Genomic DNA, 18,999 nt, shown 5'->3' with positions numbered 1-18,999 from the left:
TTTTTTTTTTTTTTTCCTACCCCCCCCCCCCACCATGGTCTTCTGTTAAGTTTCTCAGGATCCACATAAGAGTGAAAACATATGGTATCTGTCTTTCTCTGTCTGACTTACTTCACTTAGCATAACACTCTCCAGTTCCATCCACGTTGCTACAAAAGGCCATATTTCATTCTTTCTCATTGCCACGTAGTATTCCATTGTGTATATAAACCACAACTTCTGTATCCATTCATCAGTTGATGGACATTTAGGCTCTTTCCATAATTTGGCTATCGTTGAAAGTGCTGCTGTAAACATTGGGGTACATGTGTGCCTATGCATCAGCACTCCTGTATCCCTTGGGTAGACTCCTAGCAGTGCTATTGCTGGGTCATAGGGTAGATCTAGTTTTAATTTTTTGAGGAACCTCCACACTTTTCCGGAGCGGCTGCACCAGTTTGCATTCCCACCAACAGTGCAAGAGGGTTCCCGTTTCTCCACATCCTCGCCAGCATCTATAGTCTCCTGATTTGTTCATTTTAGCCACTCTGACTGGCGTGAGGTGGTATCTGAGTGTGGTTTTGATTTGTGTTTCCCTGATGAGGAGCGGCGTTGAGCATCTTTTCATGTGCCTGTTGGCCATCTGGATATCTTCTTTAGAGAAGTGTCTATTCATGTTTTCTGCCCATTTCTTCACTGGATTATTTGTTTTTCAGGTGTGGAGTTTGGTGAGCTCTTTATAGATTTTGGATACTAGCCCTTTGTCCAATATGTCATTTGCAGATCTCTTTCCCCATTCTGTTGGTTGCCTTTTAGTTTTGTTGATTGTTTCCTTTGCAATGCAGAAGCTTTTTATCTTCATGAGGTCCCAATAGTTCATTTTTGCTTTTAATTCCCTTGCCTTTGGGGATGTGTCAAGTAAGAGATTACTGCAGCTGAGGTCAGAGGTTTTTTCCTGCTTTCTCCTCTAGGGTTTTGATGAGAACAAGCAATCCTAAAATTTGTATGGAACCACAAAAGACCCCGAATAGCCAAAGTAATATTGAAGATGAAAACCAAAGTGGGAGGCATCACAATCCCAGACTTTAGCCTCTACTACAAAGCTGTAATCATCAAGACAGGATGGTATTGGCACAAAAACAGACACATAGACCAGTAGAATAGAACAGAAACCCCAGAATTACACCCACAAAAGTATGGCCAACTAATCTTTGACAAAGCAGGAAAGAATATCCAATGGAAAAAAGACAGTCTCTTTAACAAATGGTGCTGGGAGAACTGGACAGCAACATGCAGAAGGATGGAACTAGACCACTTTCTTATACCATTCACAAAAATAAACTCAAAATGGATAAAAGACCTGAATGTGATATGCTCCTTTAAAACATACAAAGAATTAATTTTCTTGTACTTTAGAGTACCTTATAAGATGTGTTCCCCAAATCATTTTTAGCAATTATTTTCTCATTTGCATCTAACTTACCATAATTATATGCTCAGCTATTCTTTTTTGGGACTTAATTTTTTGAAGAGTATGTTTTTCTCCCTTTGTAACTTTTTTAAATTAGTAAGTAGTTTGCAGTACGTTGTCAATATTTATTTCCTTAGGTTTCAGTTGAGACGTTTAAAAAGAAAAGGATATTTTGAAATAATTTCTGGACTGCTCATAAATACTGGCCTTTTTGGAGGGAGTTATTTTTCTTCCTTTCAGTGAATTGTAGGGGGGCCTGGGTGGCTCAGGCGGTGGAGGGTCCGACTTTGGCTCAAGTCATGATCTCGCGGCTTAGGGGTTCGTGCCCCGTGTCAGGCTCTGTGCTGACAGCTTGGAGCCTGGAGCCTGCTCAGATTCTGTGTCTCCCTAACTCTCTGCTCCTCCCCTGTTCATGCTCTCTCTCTCAAAAATAAATAAACATTAAAAAAAATTTTTTTAATGAATTGTAGGATTTTCCCAGGTTGATTTTTTTTTTTATATGTACATGGTAGTCAGATAATATCAGTAATGAATGTTCTGTACTGAGTATTTGTTTTTAATGGTTGTGTGTCCAAATCATATGGCAACCCTGAGTTTAGTCAATGAAGCAACATCAGTAATAAATATTCTATAGTGTTATGAAATCAGAGGACTGCCAGTGTGGAGATTATATAAAATTTAGTTCTGTGTACAAGGAGACAAAATTCAGGTAATGAAAAAGTTGTAGTTGTTTTGAAATAATGTCTGTTGTGTATTTAAGTAAATCTAAATATTTGTAGTTAAAAATTATTATTTATTGGGGCGCCTGAATGGCTCAGTCGTTGAAACGTCCGACTTCAGCTCGGGTCATGATCTCACAGTTCGTGAGTTCAAGCCCCGTGTCAGGCTCTGTGCTGACAGCTCAGAGCCTGGAGCCTGCTTCGGATTTTGTGTCTCCCTCTCTCTCTGCCCCTCCCCTGCTCATGCTCTGTCTCTCTCTCAAAAATGAATAAACGTTAAAAAAAAAAATTTAGCAATTATTTATTTCTAATGTAGTAGATTACTAACAGTGTGTGAACTTCTTCAGGTCCAGTCTTCAGTGGCTGTTGGAACTCCAGATTATATCTCTCCTGAAATCCTTCAAGCCATGGAAGACGGGAAAGGCAGATATGGACCTGAGTGTGACTGGTGGTCTTTGGGCGTCTGTATGTACGAAATGCTTTATGGAGAAACACCATTTTATGCAGAATCTCTGGTGGAGACATATGGAAAAATTATGAATCATAAAGTTAGTATATTTCACTTTTCTCAACAACTGAATGTGGTAAATAATACATGTAATAAATTTAAAGTAATGTGATATTTAAAAAGAAAATATTTTCTAAGAACAGTGAACAGTTGAATTTCTGTGCTAATAGGGAACATGACTAAACATGAATAATCAAAATCCATAAATTAGACGTAAGATTATTAGCTCTCCCTTTGCCTGTATTTTATTAGAAATGCTAATAAATAGGAAATTAAGGGGTGCCTGGGTGGCTCAGTCGGTTCAGTGTCCGACTTCGGCTCAGGTCACGATCTCACAGTTTGTGGGTTCGAGCCCTGCGTCAGGCTCTATGCTGACAGCTCAGAGCCTGGAGCCTGTTTCAGATTCTGTGTCTCCCTCTCTCTCTGCCCCTCCCGTTCCTGCTCTGTCTCTGTCTCAAGAATAAAATATTAAAAAAAAAATTTTTTTTTTAAATAGGAAATTAAATGGTTTCATCAGTAGAATAACAAAGATCGTAAACAGATAATTTTTATCCTTAATACTATAAGTACATTAATAACTAGAATGCATTTAAAAAATTCTCATCCTTGGCAGTAATAACACAAAATGCAAATCAAAATAAAAATGAGCTATTTGTTTTCTCACCTGGCAAAGATGAAAAATTATACTCTGTACTGTAAATAACTCAACGAGATGAACGTTGTTAGATGTTGTTGATAGGAATATAAATTGATGTACCCTTTCTGTCAACAAGTTTATAAGTATGCATCTAGAGCCTTAAAAACGGTTGAACTTTGGGGGGGCCTGGGTGGCTCAGTTGGTTAAGTGTCCGACTCTTGGTTTCGGCTCAGGTCACGATCTCATAGTTCGTGAGTTCAAGCCCCACATCGGGCTGTGCGCTGACGGTGCAGAGCTTCTTGGGATTCTCTCTCTCCCTGTCTCTCTGCCCCTCCCCTGCTCGCTCGCTCTCTCACAATAAATGAATAACTTAAAATTTTTTAAAAAATGATAGAACTTTGGATTGAGCAACTTGAGTTTTAGGACTCTGCCCTAAAGGAAACATTCAGTTCAACCAAGATGTATGTACAGGAATGCTTCTTCCAGTCTTGTTTATGATCAAAGCAGTGGAAACAATCCAGATTCACCACAGGGACAAATGAATAGCACCTTATTAACCCATTTAGTACCAAGTGAAATAGAAATAAATTATAAGAAGAAGAAGTTGTTTCTGGTTGATTGGTTTCAGCAGAGCGTGAGCAGTTACAAAAATCTGGAATAGGAATATCCCATAAAAGGAGTGACGATCTGTTCTTCTTAGTTGATCTGGTGAAACAGTTATGATTAGTTGACTCTGCTGTGTAGTTGGCGCTTTTCCAGAGAGTCGACGCTTCCTGTAGAGTTGGTGCTCTGGTACCTGGCTGTGAAGGTAAAGTAGTTAGGAAGAGTGGAAAGACAGGGAAGGGCTACGCAGTTGTAATTAGCGCGTCAAGCGTTTCGGAGAGAAACCGTTGTCTGTGACATGGCGGGCCAGAGCTGGGTTCCGGAGTTGGGCCGCTCCACCCAAGCCCGTCGTGTGACTGGGAGCGAGTTGCTTGAACTCCCTGGGCCTTTGTTTCCTCCTCTGTGCAGTGGGGATAAGAGAGGTGCCTGCCTTCGACCCCCGCTGCGAGGACTCACCAGGTGGGTGCGTAGAGCACGTCGTGGTGTCAAGTACACGTTCCGTTCTTTCCCAATACCTGTTACCGTTACTCAGCCCTTCGTTCGCGACTTATCCGAACGTTACCCGTCACATACGCTCTCCTGAAAGGTTGAGTCAGACTCTGCTTTTAATAAGTTCTCTTCATTCCGACAGCAGAGTGAGGTACGTTGGCATTTGATTTTTTCTTCTTCCTGCAGTGTGTGCATGACTGAGTCACACTTAAAATGAAAAGTTCCTTTAGGAAAATTCTCTGTTCTCACCCATCCCTGGATCTCCTGTAGTATGAGTACTTGGTAGCAGTGAACACTTATTAGACATTTTTAAAAGAAAGCGCATCTTGAAGAACGAATGAACGTTCATCAGCCTACTTAGGGAGTTAAACACTGGTTTATACTTTGTGTCTGTTTTTCAGGAGAGGTTTCAGTTTCCAGCTCAAGTGACCGACGTGTCTGAAAATGCTAAGGATCTTATTCGAAGGCTCATTTGCAGCAGAGAACACCGACTGGGTCAGAACGGCATAGAAGACTTTAAGAAACACCCCTTTTTCAATGGAATCGATTGGGATAATATTCGAAACTGTGAAGCACCTTATATTCCAGAAGTTAGTAGCCCCACAGATACATCCAATTTTGATGTGGATGATGACTGTTTAAAGAACTCTGTAAGTATAACTCTGTGAAGGGGTTCTGTCTCTTTCTTTTTAACATGATTATAAAGCAGTTTCATGGGCCTCCTCATCAATTACCAGTCAGACCGTTATCATGGCTTCTAGTATTTATTCTCCCAGACGTGAAGTGATTAAGAGAGTCCACTGAGGTGAACATGTTTATTCATGACAAGGAGCAGAATTCAGCTTCACGATTTACTCATTAGGTCAGTGATGCCTTAGGTTTCCGAGGAAGAGGAGAAATTAGCTGCTTAGAAAAGTGGACTCGTGATGGCAGAGTGAGGAGGTTGGCCAATCTCTCCTTCAAGAACGCCATGGTACTGGACCATTTCGGGGCTTGACAAATCACCCGGGGTAAATAAATTGAGAAGAATTTATTCATAAGAACCTGAGCTTTGGTTAACAAGCGCCCCCACAGCCTTCCATCAGCTTGGTTGGGGCCGTCGAACGTTGGCAGGAAGCTGCTTCTGCTGATGCCATTGGGAGAGCTGCCCATGCCCGGTGGTGGTGCCTTGAGAGATAGCAAAGTTGTGGGGAAAGAAGGGGGTGGAAATCTACGGCCTGCCTGTCCTGAGGTCCCGGCCTTACCTGGGGTGGTGGCAGACCGACAGGGTAGCCAGGCCTTCAACCACCTGGGGCTTACGGGCCTGTTAGGTCCTCAACCCCTTCTCCAAACCTTTAGGTTACATAGGTGCAATCTAGGACAAGAAGAATGCACGATTTTATGGTTTTTGTCTGGTTAGTCTTTTTTTTTTTTTTTTTTTAAGTTTATTTTGAGAGAGAGGGAGAGGGAGAGAGAACACAAGTGGGGGAGGGGCAGAGAGAGGGTGAGAGAAAGAGAGAGAGAGAGAGAGAGAGAGAGAGAGAGAGAGAGAGAGGGAGAGAGAATCCCAAGCAGGCTCCACATCAGTGTGGAGCCCAGATGTGGAGCTCGAACTCACAGAACCAACCGTGAGATCATGACCCCAGCTGAAATCAAGAGTCGGCCACTTAACTGACTGAGCCACCCGGGGGCCCTGTCTTCTTAATTTGAACTTTATTTTTTATTCCACTGTTTTATTTCTTATGGTTTTAATTCTACACTAAGAATTTTTATATTAATTTTATGTCACTTTTCACTGTTCAGTAAGTAGCATATGCAAGGCAGTTAAGAACTTCTTATGCTTCCCTCTCTGGGCTTTCCTCATCAGTTTCTTTCTTATTATAGGAGTTGTATTTACCATTAACAGAAATTTGAGTCCTTCCAAATTCGATACGTGGTACAGTCGATTCTGATCATGGTAGTTACATGTTCAACTAGGTTTCTGTGTCCCCTGTGTTAGTGAACCGGGGAAACTCCTAGGGGAAACTCACGGTTAGGTTCTTGTGAGCCTCTGGTCTTTTGATCAGCCAGTCAATACATAACTTTGTTTTATGTATGTTTCTATTTAAAGTCACTTTATTTCATGTATACTGTTGATTGATAAAGTTCGAATTCACAGCCAGCGGCCATGTAACTCGCGCCCGAACAGAGCTTGTCTAACGCACGGACTTCGTAGGGCACGCCACAGCCGCCTTGCTTAGGAGGGCCGGGTGGCTCTTGGGCCCTGTGCCTGCAGGGCAGAAAACTGTGAAAGACATGGCACACGTAGGCCCCGGAAAGAGCACGGGTTGGTAGTATCTCAGCTGACCCAGGAAGGCAGAACGCCTCCCTGTCCAGTCGCAGCTGCAAACGTAGGCCCCGGGCAGCTCGGTTTTGTTTGTTTGTTTCTCTGTATACGTCCCTGAGCGAGTGCAGAAGGACTGTGAGTATCGATTTCGAGTCACAAATAATTCTTAGCGACGAGGCGGATCGGCAGGTATGAATATGTGATTAATGACTGGACCCTCGGCGTCAGCCTTTCAGTCTCGATTTACATTTTTATTAGAATGTTATCATACGTCACTACGCATCTGCACCAGACCAGATCGGGGTTTCTAAATCCGACGGGCCCGTATTTCCGCTTGACGTCTAATATGTGGATCGGCCTGCAGGTCACAGTCGCTTATTTCTTACCAGATGTTTTCTCGTCCCTTAGGAAACGATGCCCCCCCCCACACATACCGCCTTTTCTGGCCACCACCTGCCGTTTGTTGGTTTCACATACACTAGTAGCTGGTAAGTTTGAAAAGTTAACATACTTTGGACAGCTTAAAGCCCATTAAAATGAACTGAGGTTTTAAAATCTGTACAAGAAAGCCTTGAAAAAAACCAAAAAATTTCAATACAGGATGAAGCTACTGCTGGAAAAAGTTAAACACACGAGGACTTTAAGTGATTTTGGAGGAGAAAGAAGGACAGTAGAGCTCAGAATCTTACTCTTAGCCACGGGGCACCAACTGGAAGAGTCCCTTGCTCTTGAGCAAATACACCCCGTGTGCCAGGCAGGCCCCGTCACCTTGGCCGTCTTCTCACGGGCCACCACTCCGCTGCCCGCTGCCCGTTCCTCCCTACCCGGCTTAGGCTGAGTGCGATTGTAATCACTCGTGTGCCCCGTGACTCCTCGGCCGCCTCTTGCTCTGTCACATGGTTTCGCTAAGGTGACATCATCCTTACAGTCCCCGTTTCTGCCCGCACCTGTGCCGCTCAGGGTCCAGAGAAAAACACCTGACCGCTCTTGCTGGTCCTTCTTAAGTTCATGGTTACCAACCTCCCACGCCCCTCTTGCTGCCTGGAAAGTGCGCCGTGTTACCCTCCGTGCCCATTCTTCCGCTCCCCCGGGTAACTGTTTCGTGCTTTGTACTTTCCTCTGAAACCTCTGTCGCCGTGCTCTCACCTCGCAGTCTCGCCTCCTCTTTCACGGAGAGGTTGCGGCGGGTGGTTTCCACACGCTCCTTCACACGTGGACCACCTGCCTCCCTCTGGCCCCGGGCTCTCGTCTGTGTGGATGAACTGGGGGGGTTTCCGGGGCGCTTGCCTGGCCGCCTCTCACCTCTCTGGCCACTCCCCTGTCTCTGGCCCTGTGCCCCAGCGCTTAGTCTTGGGACCTTTTCCGCTTACGCTCTGGCACACTGCCAGAAGTTTGCTGGTGTGTCCCCGGCAGAGACCTCTCCACTCTCTCCTACTTAGAATCTCTCAACCACCCGCTTCACGTGTTTCTAACGTTGTCTCTTGGATTTCTCTGAACGCGTCTGGTCCTGCCAGAAGTCACAGCGTATCGCCCCTCCGTTCAGGACCAGCGCCCACTGTCCTCCCAAGCCCAGTGCCTTCGTATCTTAATCCAAACCAAACTTCTCACAAGGCCCTGCACCACTGGCTTCCTTTATCTTTCTGTCTCCCCCTACTCTCGACCTTCCTTACTCGACTCCAGCCACACACATCTCCTTTCCGGCCTGTGAATGTGCCAGACACGCTCTCGCCTCAGAGCTTTTGCACTTCTGTTCCATCTGCCTGGAATGCTGTTTCCCCTGTGGCTCCCTTGGCTGGTCCCCTTCCTCGCTCTGGACTTTCTTCCGAGTTCCTTTCTGAGTGATAGCTGCCTGGCCACTTTGTCTAGATTTTTATTTCCTCCCCATTAATACTCGACAACCCCCCCCCCCCCCCACACACACACCCCTTCCCTGCTTTGTCTCTTAGCAGTCACTCTAATGCCCTGAAGATTTTACTCATTTATCTGGTTTGTTTCTGTCCCTGGAAGCCAAGCTCTTCATGGGCAAGCGTCTCTTTTGCTCGCTGTTGAATGTCCAGCACTTTACATATTTTTAGCTAAGTATTGAATTAAAGAAAGCATTCACTTTTGCATCCAAATTTTGATAGCGAGGACATGATGTGTGCATTGGACTATGATTTCACTTGGGTGGTCACCTTGTTTTCAGCAAACTTCATTTTACGATTTGTGGTTATTAAAATTCAAGATAAGTGGGACGATTTTTCACTTAAAAATTCTTCTAAAAAGTCATTTGTGTTGAGTTGTGCAAAAAATGTGTTTTACAGTCACTGCAGAGATGGCCAACTGTAATTAGCTATTTAAATCCATGTTTTACATGGACAGTTTCAAAAGGCTCTTTTTTCCTTCAGACTTTCTGTTTCTGTGTGAACTCACCTTGTTTTGTCTCCGCAGTGTTCTTTCTGATCGGAGCTGTTTACGAGTGACAGCCGGGCCCGCTTCCCTCGACCTGGATGTCAACGTTCAGAGGACTCTGGACAACAACTTGGCCACGGAAGCTTACGAGAGAAGAATTAAGCGCCTTGAGCAGGAAAAACTTGAACTTAGCAGAAAGCTTCAAGGTAAATATGTTTTAAAGATGGTATTTTTTCCCTTTTTTGAATTGGACTCACAGTTTTAGGAACTGGGTGTTGTAAGCGTTGTTTTATCTTGAAAAGAAATTTATTTTATGAGGTGGAAAAAATCCAGTGGAAGAAAGTCACACAGAATACAGTATGATACCATTTACATAAACTCATGACATTAACAGTAAACTGCAAAACAGCCCTTGTTCCCCCGCGGGTGCGTATGTGTGCACATAGACACGTCTGGGGACAAGGAGCCCTTCGCATCCTAGCGTACCGCTCGGTGTGCCTACCATATTTCCTTATCCTAAAAAGTTCCGCTTCCTAGCACACTTTCTCTGTGACATGGCTCCTGTCCTCATACTTGGTGATTTTGTTCTCTTTCTTTCTCTTTCTTTCTTTTCTTTTCTTTCTTTCTTTCTTTCTTTCTTTCTTTCTTTCTTTCTTTCTGTCTATCTGTCTATCTATTTTAAGTTTATTTATTTTGAGAAAGAGAGAACGTGAGCAGGGGAGGGACGGAGAGAGAAGGAGAGAGAGAATCCCACGTAGAAGCCCATGCAGGGTTCAAACTCACAAACTGTGAGATCATGACCTGAGCCAACACCAGGAGTCAGATGCGTAACCGACTGAGCCACCCAGGCGCCCCAAATACTGGGTGACCTTAAAATGCATGTTGGCAGACCTCTTTAATATTCCGACTTCTTGGTCTCTTGATTGTTCACGTCCAATGATCTTGTCCTCCGCCCGATCTCATCCACTCCAGTCTTGAGACTCTGGCTGCTAAAATCTTTATTAATCTTCATTTCAAGCAGACCCTGCATGATCTCCTGTTCACGCCGGTCTGGTGAACCCCCTTTGGTGCCTCCAGTATGCCTTCAGTCCCATCGTTACCAACAAGCCTGTCGCCTTGCCCCGTGGTCAGTCCTAGCCCCCTCATGGGGACCCCCACCTCTGTTGCTCCCTCTTCTATGTGTCCCTCCTTTGCCAGGACCCCAGCTCTGGTTTAAATGCATTATGTCTGCTCCTGTGTGGTCGACGGTAACGTACCGGGGACACGTGGTGTGCTGACCGATCCCACTTTGAATTCACGAGCGCTGATGTCAAGTTGACTCTTGGCGGACACTGCCCCGTCTTCGCACCTGTCCGCATTTGACCCACCGGACCACGCCCCCTCCTGAGAGCTCTTTCTTTGGGCTTCCGGGACGCTCGAATCTCCTGGTTTTCTATTGAGCCAGTGATTCCCAGTCTCGCTCCCTGATTTCTGCCCGGCGCTCTGACCTCCGAATGCCAGGGTCCTCCCAAGTACCCCATGAGCCGAGGCGCCCAGAACTGCAGCCTCCGAGGCATCTGGAAGCCCTGTCATTCTGTCACAGCTCACATCCTGCCGCCAGCGAGTCTGGCGGCTCTGCTGTCACCGAGGATCCCGACTCTGGGCATCGCTCGCTGCACGGCCCCCTCCCTGTTCGCATCACCACCGCTGCCCCCTGCCTTCCGTGACAGCCTTCTCGCTGGTTCCCCCACCTTCCGCGCCCCTCCTCCCCCACCTTCCCGATCCGTTTCCAACACAACAGCCAAGCAATCCTCTTAGAGCACAGTTTAGACCATTTTACCTCACGGCCTCTTCTCCACCCCGGGGGTTTTCCATCTCACTCACTGTAACAGCCAGGCTCGCTGTCTGTGCCCGGCTTCTTCCTGCCTTTCTGACTTCACCTCCTAGGCCCCCCCCACCCCCCACCGCCCCATCCTTCTTTCTGCCTCTAGCCACCCTGGGCTCCTTGGCTGTTCTTCCCACAGCTTGGCACATCCCCACCTCAGGGCCCTGGCATTAGCTGTTGCCCTGCCTGACGTTGTCTTTCTTTGGTGTTCATATGGTTCATTCCCTTACCTCCTTCACGTTTCTACCTGAATGTTACCTTTAAATGAGGCCTTTCCTGACTGCACTATTTGAAACCTAGTCTTTTTTTTTTTTTTTTAATTTTTTTTAATGTTTGTTTGTTTTTGAGAGAGAGAGTGTGTGAGCAGGGGAGGGGCAGAGAGAGAGAGAAGGAGACACAGAATCCAAAGCAGGCTTCAGTCTCCGAGCTGTCAGCACAGAGCCCAACGCGGGGCTCGAACCCAGGAACCGTGAGATCATGACCTGAGCCGAAGTCAGACGCTTAACTGACTGAGCCACCCAGGCGCCCCTGAAAGCTAATCTTGCTTTATCTTCAGCATTCACTATCCCTCTTCCCTGCCTTATTTTCTCCAAAATAAAGGACGTAACATACAATTTATTTTACTTAACTCCTTTTGTGAATGAAGGAATATAATCAAAAATCAAAAAGGAATATAATCAAAAAAATCAAAAGTAACTCTTAAGAGAGAAAGAATCAAGTTTTTGCAATAATAAAATTTCACTATTATATTTTTAGAGGCCCAGTAGAGAAAAACACTCCCCAGACATCAATAAAACAGACTGCTTTCTATTTTTTCAATAAGTTGCCAAGATCTCTGCATGTGGATTAATTCCTCTTTATCGTGCAAGTTGTCTTGACATTCTAATAAATATATTTGCCGCATATCATTGTGTAAATTTAAGACGTCCAACTTACTAATTTGATACATTTATCTGTTGTAACGAGATTGCTGTCGTAGGACCGTTTAGTGCCTTCTCCCATGTCACATAATTACAGTGCAGCTCGGCTGTCTGTATTGACCACTCTGCTCCGTAGGTCTTTATGATTTATCTACTACTTGTTGTGAGTTTGTACCGTGAAATGACATCCCCCCACCCCTGCCCCGTCCCCGGTAACCAGTTTTACTCTTTGTTGTTCTATGAGCTTGACTTTTTCGGATCTCACATAGAAGTGATGTCGTACAGCGTGGGTCCTTCTCCACCTGACTGCTTCACTCCGTGCAGTGCGCTCAGGGTCCGTCCATGTTGTCACACACGGCAGGACGTTTCCTTTCTCGTGGCCGAGTAATACTCCGTTGTGTACATATGCCCCATCGTTTTTAATCCGTTCATCCACCGATGCACTTTAGCTTGTTTCCACGTCTTGATTACTTGCAAAAATTTTCTCCCATTCTGTAAGTCGCCTTTTCATTATAGTAATTGTTTCTTTTGCTTTACGGAAGCTTCCGTGTTTGGGACAGTCCCATTTGTTAGTTTTTGTGTCTGTTGCGCGTGCTTTTGGTGTCATATGCAGAAAACCATTGCCAGGACCAGTGTCCAGGAGCTTCTTCTCTGTTCTCTTCTAGAAGACTTCTAGAAGTCTTATGCTGTCAGGTCTTTATGTTTAAGTCTTTGATCTATTTTGAGTTAATTTTTGTGAGTGGTGCAAGAGGGGCCCACTCTCGTTGTTCTGCACGTTTCCCCAGCACCATTTGTTGAAGAGACTGTCCTTTCCCCATTGGGTGTCCTTGGCTCCCTTGCAGAATTAGTTGACCGTGTTTGCCACAATTTGATCGCAGGCTCTGTTTCGTTCTGTTGCTCTGCGTGTCTGCGTTTAGGCCCGTAATGTATTGTTTTTATTATCATAGCTTTGTAGTGTGGTTTGAAAGTAGGAAGCGTGATACCTCTGACTTTGTTCTTTTTGTCAGGATCCCTCTGTCTGTGCAGTGTCTTTAGTGATGCCACAGCAGAGTTTAGGATTGTTTCTTCTGTTTCTGTGAAGAATCCCTTTGGTGTTTTGATGGATATTATGTTAAATCTGTACATGGCTTTGGGTAGCGTAAACATTCTAACAGTATTAATACTTGTGATCTATGAATGTGCAATGTCTTTCCAGTTGTTTGTGTCGTCTTCTGTTTCTCAGGAAACTCTTACAGTTTCCATTGTACAGATCTTGTCCTTGGTTAAAAGCGTTCCTGAGTAGTTTATTGCTTTTGATGCTGTTGTGAATGGGATGGTTTTCTTTACTTCTTTTTCAAATGTCTCATCATTACTGTAAAGGAATACAACAGGTTTATGTGTTGATTTTGCATCCTGCAACTTTGCTGAAATTGTTGATTAGTTCCAACTGTTATCTGGGTTTGCTCTTAGGGATTTTCTATATGTAAAATCATGTCAACAAATAGTAACAGTTTTACTTTTCTCTTTCTGATTTGCATGCCTTTTATTTCTTTGTCTTGCCTGATTGCTCTGGCTAGCACTTCCAGGACTATATTGAATAGGAGTAGAGAGAGTGGACATCCTTATCCTCTTCCTGATCTTAGAGGAAAAGCTCTCAGTTTTTCTCCATTGAGTATAATGCTAGTTGTCACTTTGTTGTAAATGGCCCTATTTTGTTATGTTCCTTCAATATCCAGTCTGTTAAGGTTTTTTATCACGAAAGGATGTTGCGTTTTGTCAGATGCTTTTTCTGTGTCTGTTGAGATGAGTGTGTGATTTTTATCTTTTATTGAGGTGATCTATGACATTTATTGATTTGCGTATGTTGGACCACCCTTGCATCCCAGAGATAAATCGCACTTTGTCATGATATATAATCCTATGACTGTGTTCTTGACTTTGGCTTGCTAATATTTTGTTGAGAATTTTTACATCTATATTCATCAGAGATATTGGTCTATAGTTTTTTGTGGTCTTTTCTGGTTTTGGTATTAAGGCCTTCTAGAAAGAACTTGGAAATATTCCCTCCTCCTCATTATTTTGAAGAGTTTGAGGAAGATTGTTAGTTTTTCTTAAATGTTCGGTAGAATTCACCAGTGAAGCTGTCAGTTCCTAGAGATTTCTGTGTTGGGAGGTTTTTGTTTACTGATTCAGTCACATTATTCGTTACTGGTCTGTTCAGACTTTCTCTTTCTTCCTGAGTCAGTCTTGGTAGGTTGTGTGTTTCTAGAAATGTATCCATCTCTTCTGGTTGTGTAATATCCTGGCCTATAATTGTTCATAGTATATGATCCTATATATTTCTGTCGTTTTAGTTGTAATGTCTCTTTCATTTCTTCCTCTTTTTTGGGGGGGGGGGATTTTTTTTCTAATTTTTTTAATGTTTATTTATTTTTGAGAGAGAGAAAGCCAGGGAGGGGCAGAGAGAGAGAGAAGGAGGCACAGAATCTGAGGCAGGCTCCAGGCTCTGAGCTGTCAGCACAGAGCCCCATGCAGGGCTCGAACCCACTAACCGTGAGATCATGACCTGAGCTGAAGTCAGACACTTAACCAGCTGAGCCACCCAGGCACCCCAAGATGTTTGTTTATTTTTGAGAGAAAGAGTAAGCAGGGAGGGGCACCTGGATGGCTCAGTTGGTTGGGCATCCGACTTCGGCTCAGGTCATGGTCTCATCTGTGGGTTTGAGCCCCGTGTTGGGCTTTGCGCCGACAGCTCAGAGCTGGAACCTGCTTGGGATTCTGTATCTCCCTCTCTCTGCCCCTCCCCTGCTCATGCCTGCCTCCCTCCCTCCCTCCCTCCCTCCCTCTCTCTCTCTCTCTCTCTCAAGAGTGGATAGACATTTAAAAAAAAAAAAGAGAGAGCAAGCAGGGAAAGGGGGGGGGGGGGGGGGGGGGGGAACAGAGGATCCAAAGCAGGCCCTGTGCTTATAGCAGGGAGCCCTTTGCGGGTCTCAAATTCATAAACTGTGAGATCATGACCTGAGCTGAAGTCAGACACTTAACCGCCTGAGCCACCCGGGCGCCCCATCTCTTTAATTTTATTTGCGTCTCCTCTTTTTTTCTTAGTGTAGATAAAGGTTTGTCTGTGTAGTTTATTTTTTCAAAGAACCAGCTCTTAGTTTCTCCAATCCTTTCTGCTATTTTTCTGGTCTCTATTTCATTTGTTTCTGCTCTGAACCTTATTTTTGCCTCCCACTTGCTAACTTTGGACTTAATTTGTTCTTCTTTTTTTAGTTCCTTGAAGTGTAAATTAGGTTATTTGAAATCTCTCTATTAATATGGTCATTTTTTGCTGTCAGCTTTCAGAGAACAAACTGAGGGTTGCTGGAGGGGAGGTGGGTGGGGGATGGGCTAGATGGGTGGTGGGTGTTACGGAGCACACATGTTGTGATGAGCACTGGGTGTTGTATGTGAGTGATGAGCCACTGAAATCTTTTCCGGAAACTAATACTGCACAGTACATTCACTGCATAGAATGTCAATAAACTTTTTTAAAGAAAAAAAAAAACTTCCTCTTTGGACTGCTTTACTCCATCGATTCCACAAATCTGATATGTTTGTATTTTCGTTTTCAGTTGTCTTGAGAAAATTTTTTATTTCTTTTCTGATTTCTTCTTTGACCCCGTGGTTGTTTAGAATCATTTAATTTTCACATATTCGTAGTTCTTCTCGCCTTCCTCTTGTTGATTTCTAATTTCATACCATTGTGATCAGAAAAGATGGTATAATTTCTTTTTAAATTTTCTGATATTTGTTTTATGTCCTGTCATGTGATCTGTCCTGGAGCCTGTCCTGCTATCACTTAAGAATGTGTATTCTGCTTCTGTTGGATGGAATGTTCTGTAATGTCTGTTAAGTCCCTTTGTTCTAAAGTAGGGTTCGATTGCAACATTTCCTTGCTGATTTTCTGTCTGGACCATTTATCCATTGTTAATAGTGGGGTATTGAAGTCACCTACTATTATTGTATCGTCTCTTTCTTCCTTAAGATCTGTTAGTACTTGCTTAATATGTTTCGGTACTTGGGTGTTGGGAGTGTATATATTTACAGTTATATCTTCTTTTTAAAAAATCTATTTATTTTGAGAAAGAGAAAGAATGTGAGTGGTGGGGGAGGGGCAGAGAGAGGGAGAGAGAATCCCAAGCAGGCTCCATGCTGTCAGCTCAGAGCCCCATGTGGGGCTCAATCCAACCAAGAGATCATGACCTGAGCCGAAATCAAGAGTTGGACACTTAACCCACTGAGACACCCAGGAGCCCCAGATGATTATATCTTCTTAACGTATTGACCCCTTTGTTTTTCTACAATGACCTTTGTCTTGTTACCATTTCTGGCTTGAAGTCTCTCTTGTTTGATAGAAGTATGGCTATTCCCACTTTGTTTTGGTTTTTGCTTGCTTGGAGTATTATCTTCCCTCCCTTCGCTTGGAGCCTGTGTGTATCTTCAGAACTGATAGGTCTCCTTTAGGCAGCATATATACTTGGGTCTTGTTTGTTTGTTTCTGAAATCCTTCCCCCTGCTCCATGCCTTCTTGTTGGTGAGTGCGATCCAATTATTTTTAGGGTGATTATTGATTTGTAAGCACTCACTACTGCCATTTTCTCTCTTGCCTTCTGGTTATTTTGTCTCTCCGTTGTTTCCTTTAACTTCTCCTTCTGTCTGCCTTTGCCAGTTGGTGGTTTTCCATGGTGATTGGCTCCTTCCTGTTTTAATCTTTTGTGCCTCTGCTCTAGATTTTTGTCATGTGGTGACCATGAGGTTAACATAAAATGTCTCGTAGATAAAATAGTCCTGTCTCTGATGATAGCAGCTTCATTCACCTATAAAGATTCCATCCTTTTATGCCTTCCCTTTTATACTTTTGGTATCACAAGTTTTCTCTTCTTATTCTGTGAATTTGTTATCAAATTGTAGTAGCTAGGGGCGCCTGGGTGGCCCAGTCGTTAAGCATCTGACTTCGGCTCAGGTCATGATCTTAGGGTTTGTGAGTCTGAGCCCCACGTCGGGCTCTGTGCTCACAGCTCAGAGCCTGGAGCCTGCTTCGGATTCTGTGTCCCCCCTCTCTCTCTCTGCCTCTCCCCCACTCACATTTTGTCTCTCTCTCTCTCAAAAATACATAAACTCTAAAAAGTAAAATTGTAGTAGCTATAGTTACTTTAAATGCTCCTTTCCTTTAACATTTATGCTATCCTTAAGTATGTGACACACTATTCTGAAATAGGGTTACAGTTTTCTAGTTCTGAATGTCTGTCATCTGAATCAGAATTTTATGTGCTTTCATTTTCCATTTTTTTTAAATTTTTTTACGTTTATTTATTTTTGAGAGATAGAGCATAAGCAGGCAGAGAGAGAGGGAGACACAGAATCCGAAGCAGGCTTCAGGCTCTGAGCTGTCCGCACAGAGCCCAAGATGGGGCGCGAACTCACAAACTGAAATCATGACCTGAGCCGAAGTTGGACGCTCAACAGCCTGAGCCACCCAGGCACCCCTTGTTTCAGTCTTAAGAGCTCCTTTCAACATTTCTTGAAGGCAGGTCTGTGGTGGTGAGCTACCTTAGCTATTGTTTTTTTGGAAAGCCTTTATCTCTCCTTCATATCAGAAGGATAACTTTGCTGGATAGAATATTCTTGGCTGGTGGTTTTTATCTGTCAGTACTTTGGATATGTCATCCTACTCTCTCCTGCTCTGTGGTTTCTGCCGAGAAATCTGTTGATAGCCTAATGGGTGTAAATCACATCCCTTTTCCCCCTGGGTGCTTTAAAAATTTTTTTTACCATTGATGGGGCTCCTGGGTGACTCAGTTGGTTAAATGTCTGACTCTTGATTTCGGCTCATGATCTCATGGTTCATGAGATTGGGTTGTGCACTGACAGTACAGAGCATGCTTGGGATTCTCTGTCTCCTTCTTTCTCTGCCCCTTCCCTGCTCGCATGCATGTTCATTCTCTCTCTCTCTCTCTCTTTCTCTGTCTCAAAAGAAACTTTAAAAAAATTCTTTACCATTGACTCTTGACAGTTTCATTATAAGGTGTGTTAGTGAAGATCTTTTTTCATTGAGATAGTAATGTGTCCTGTTCAGCTGCATGGAATTTTATGCCCAGTTCTTCCAGTTTGGGGAAGTTCTCAGCTATTTTTTCTTTAAATAAACCACCTCCCTGTGGTATCCTCATTTTCCTTAGGTTCGCTTGGCTGATAGAGTATGGTAACTCTTGTGGAGTTTCTTCACTTTTTAAAAATCTCAGATCTCTCTTCTCTTCCACCTGAATCATTTCTAGATTCCCCCCCTCCAAATCATGTATTCTCTTTGATCTGCTTCTTGATCTGCTCTGTTTTCAGTGCTTTTTAAAAAAAATTTTTTTTAACATTTATTTTTAGAAAGAGAGCGAGAGAGAGAGTGAGCATGAGCAGAGAGGAGGGGCAGAGGGAGAGAGAGGGAGAATCCAGGCAGGCTCCATGCTTAGTGCAGAGCTCGACACGGGGCTCAGTTCCACAACCCATGAGATGGTGACCTGAGCTGAAACCAAGAATCTGTGCTCAACCCACTGAGCCCCCCAGGTGCCCCCAGTGCTTGGTCACGCATTTTTCAGCCTCATATATTGAGTCCTTCAGCTTCAGAATTTTTGTTTGTGTTTTTCTCATAATTTCAGCCTCTTTTGTAAAGTACTCCTTCTGTTCGCTAATTTTATTCCTGAGTTTACTGAGTTGCCTTTCTGAGTTTTCTCATAGTTCATTGAATTTCTTCCTAACCGCCATTTTGAATTTTTTTATCTGTGAGAACACAGTGCTTCATGTCTTTGAATTTACTTGCTGGAAAACAGTCCTTTCTTTTTGTGAAACTGTATCACTGTGGTTTTCTCATAGTGCGTCATGAAATGTACCCCTGTGGTCACAGTTGAAGTAGCAGACACCTTTCTTACTTAGGGAAGGTTTTGTCTCCTTGGATTCTAAGGGTTCAACAGGTTGTCATTCAGGAGCCTTTCTTTTGTTTTCCAGAAGGTGGTGCTGTAGCACAAGTTTTCGGTTTCTCCTAGAGCTCCCTCTAACCGGGAATTGAGCTAGGACAAGGCTGGCTTGCAGATTTCATTGGCTCAGCCT

General features: G+C 43.9%; 1 protein-coding gene across 4 annotated transcripts in view; it reads left to right on the top strand.

The window, feature by feature from the left end:
* Positions 1-18,999, top strand: part of CDC42BPA (CDC42 binding protein kinase alpha) — a 322,688-nt gene that overhangs the window by 156,119 nt on the left and 147,570 nt on the right. For all 4 annotated transcript variants that reach the window (XM_049635114.1, XM_049635113.1, XM_049635116.1 and 1 more), the window contains exons 7-10: positions 2,517-2,717; positions 4,808-5,056; positions 7,120-7,199; positions 9,142-9,308. In XM_049635114.1, the coding sequence (XP_049491071.1) occupies positions 2,517-2,717; positions 4,808-5,056; positions 7,120-7,199; positions 9,142-9,308 (697 nt within the window). The remainder of the gene's footprint in view (positions 1-2,516; positions 2,718-4,807; positions 5,057-7,119; positions 7,200-9,141; positions 9,309-18,999) is intronic.

This window comes from Panthera uncia, chromosome F1 (genome assembly GCF_023721935.1).
Source record: "Panthera uncia isolate 11264 chromosome F1, Puncia_PCG_1.0, whole genome shotgun sequence".
Lineage (NCBI taxonomy): Eukaryota > Metazoa > Chordata > Mammalia > Carnivora > Felidae > Panthera > Panthera uncia.
Note: the sequence above shows the minus strand (reverse complement) of the source record. Positions and strands in the feature narration are given on the sequence as shown.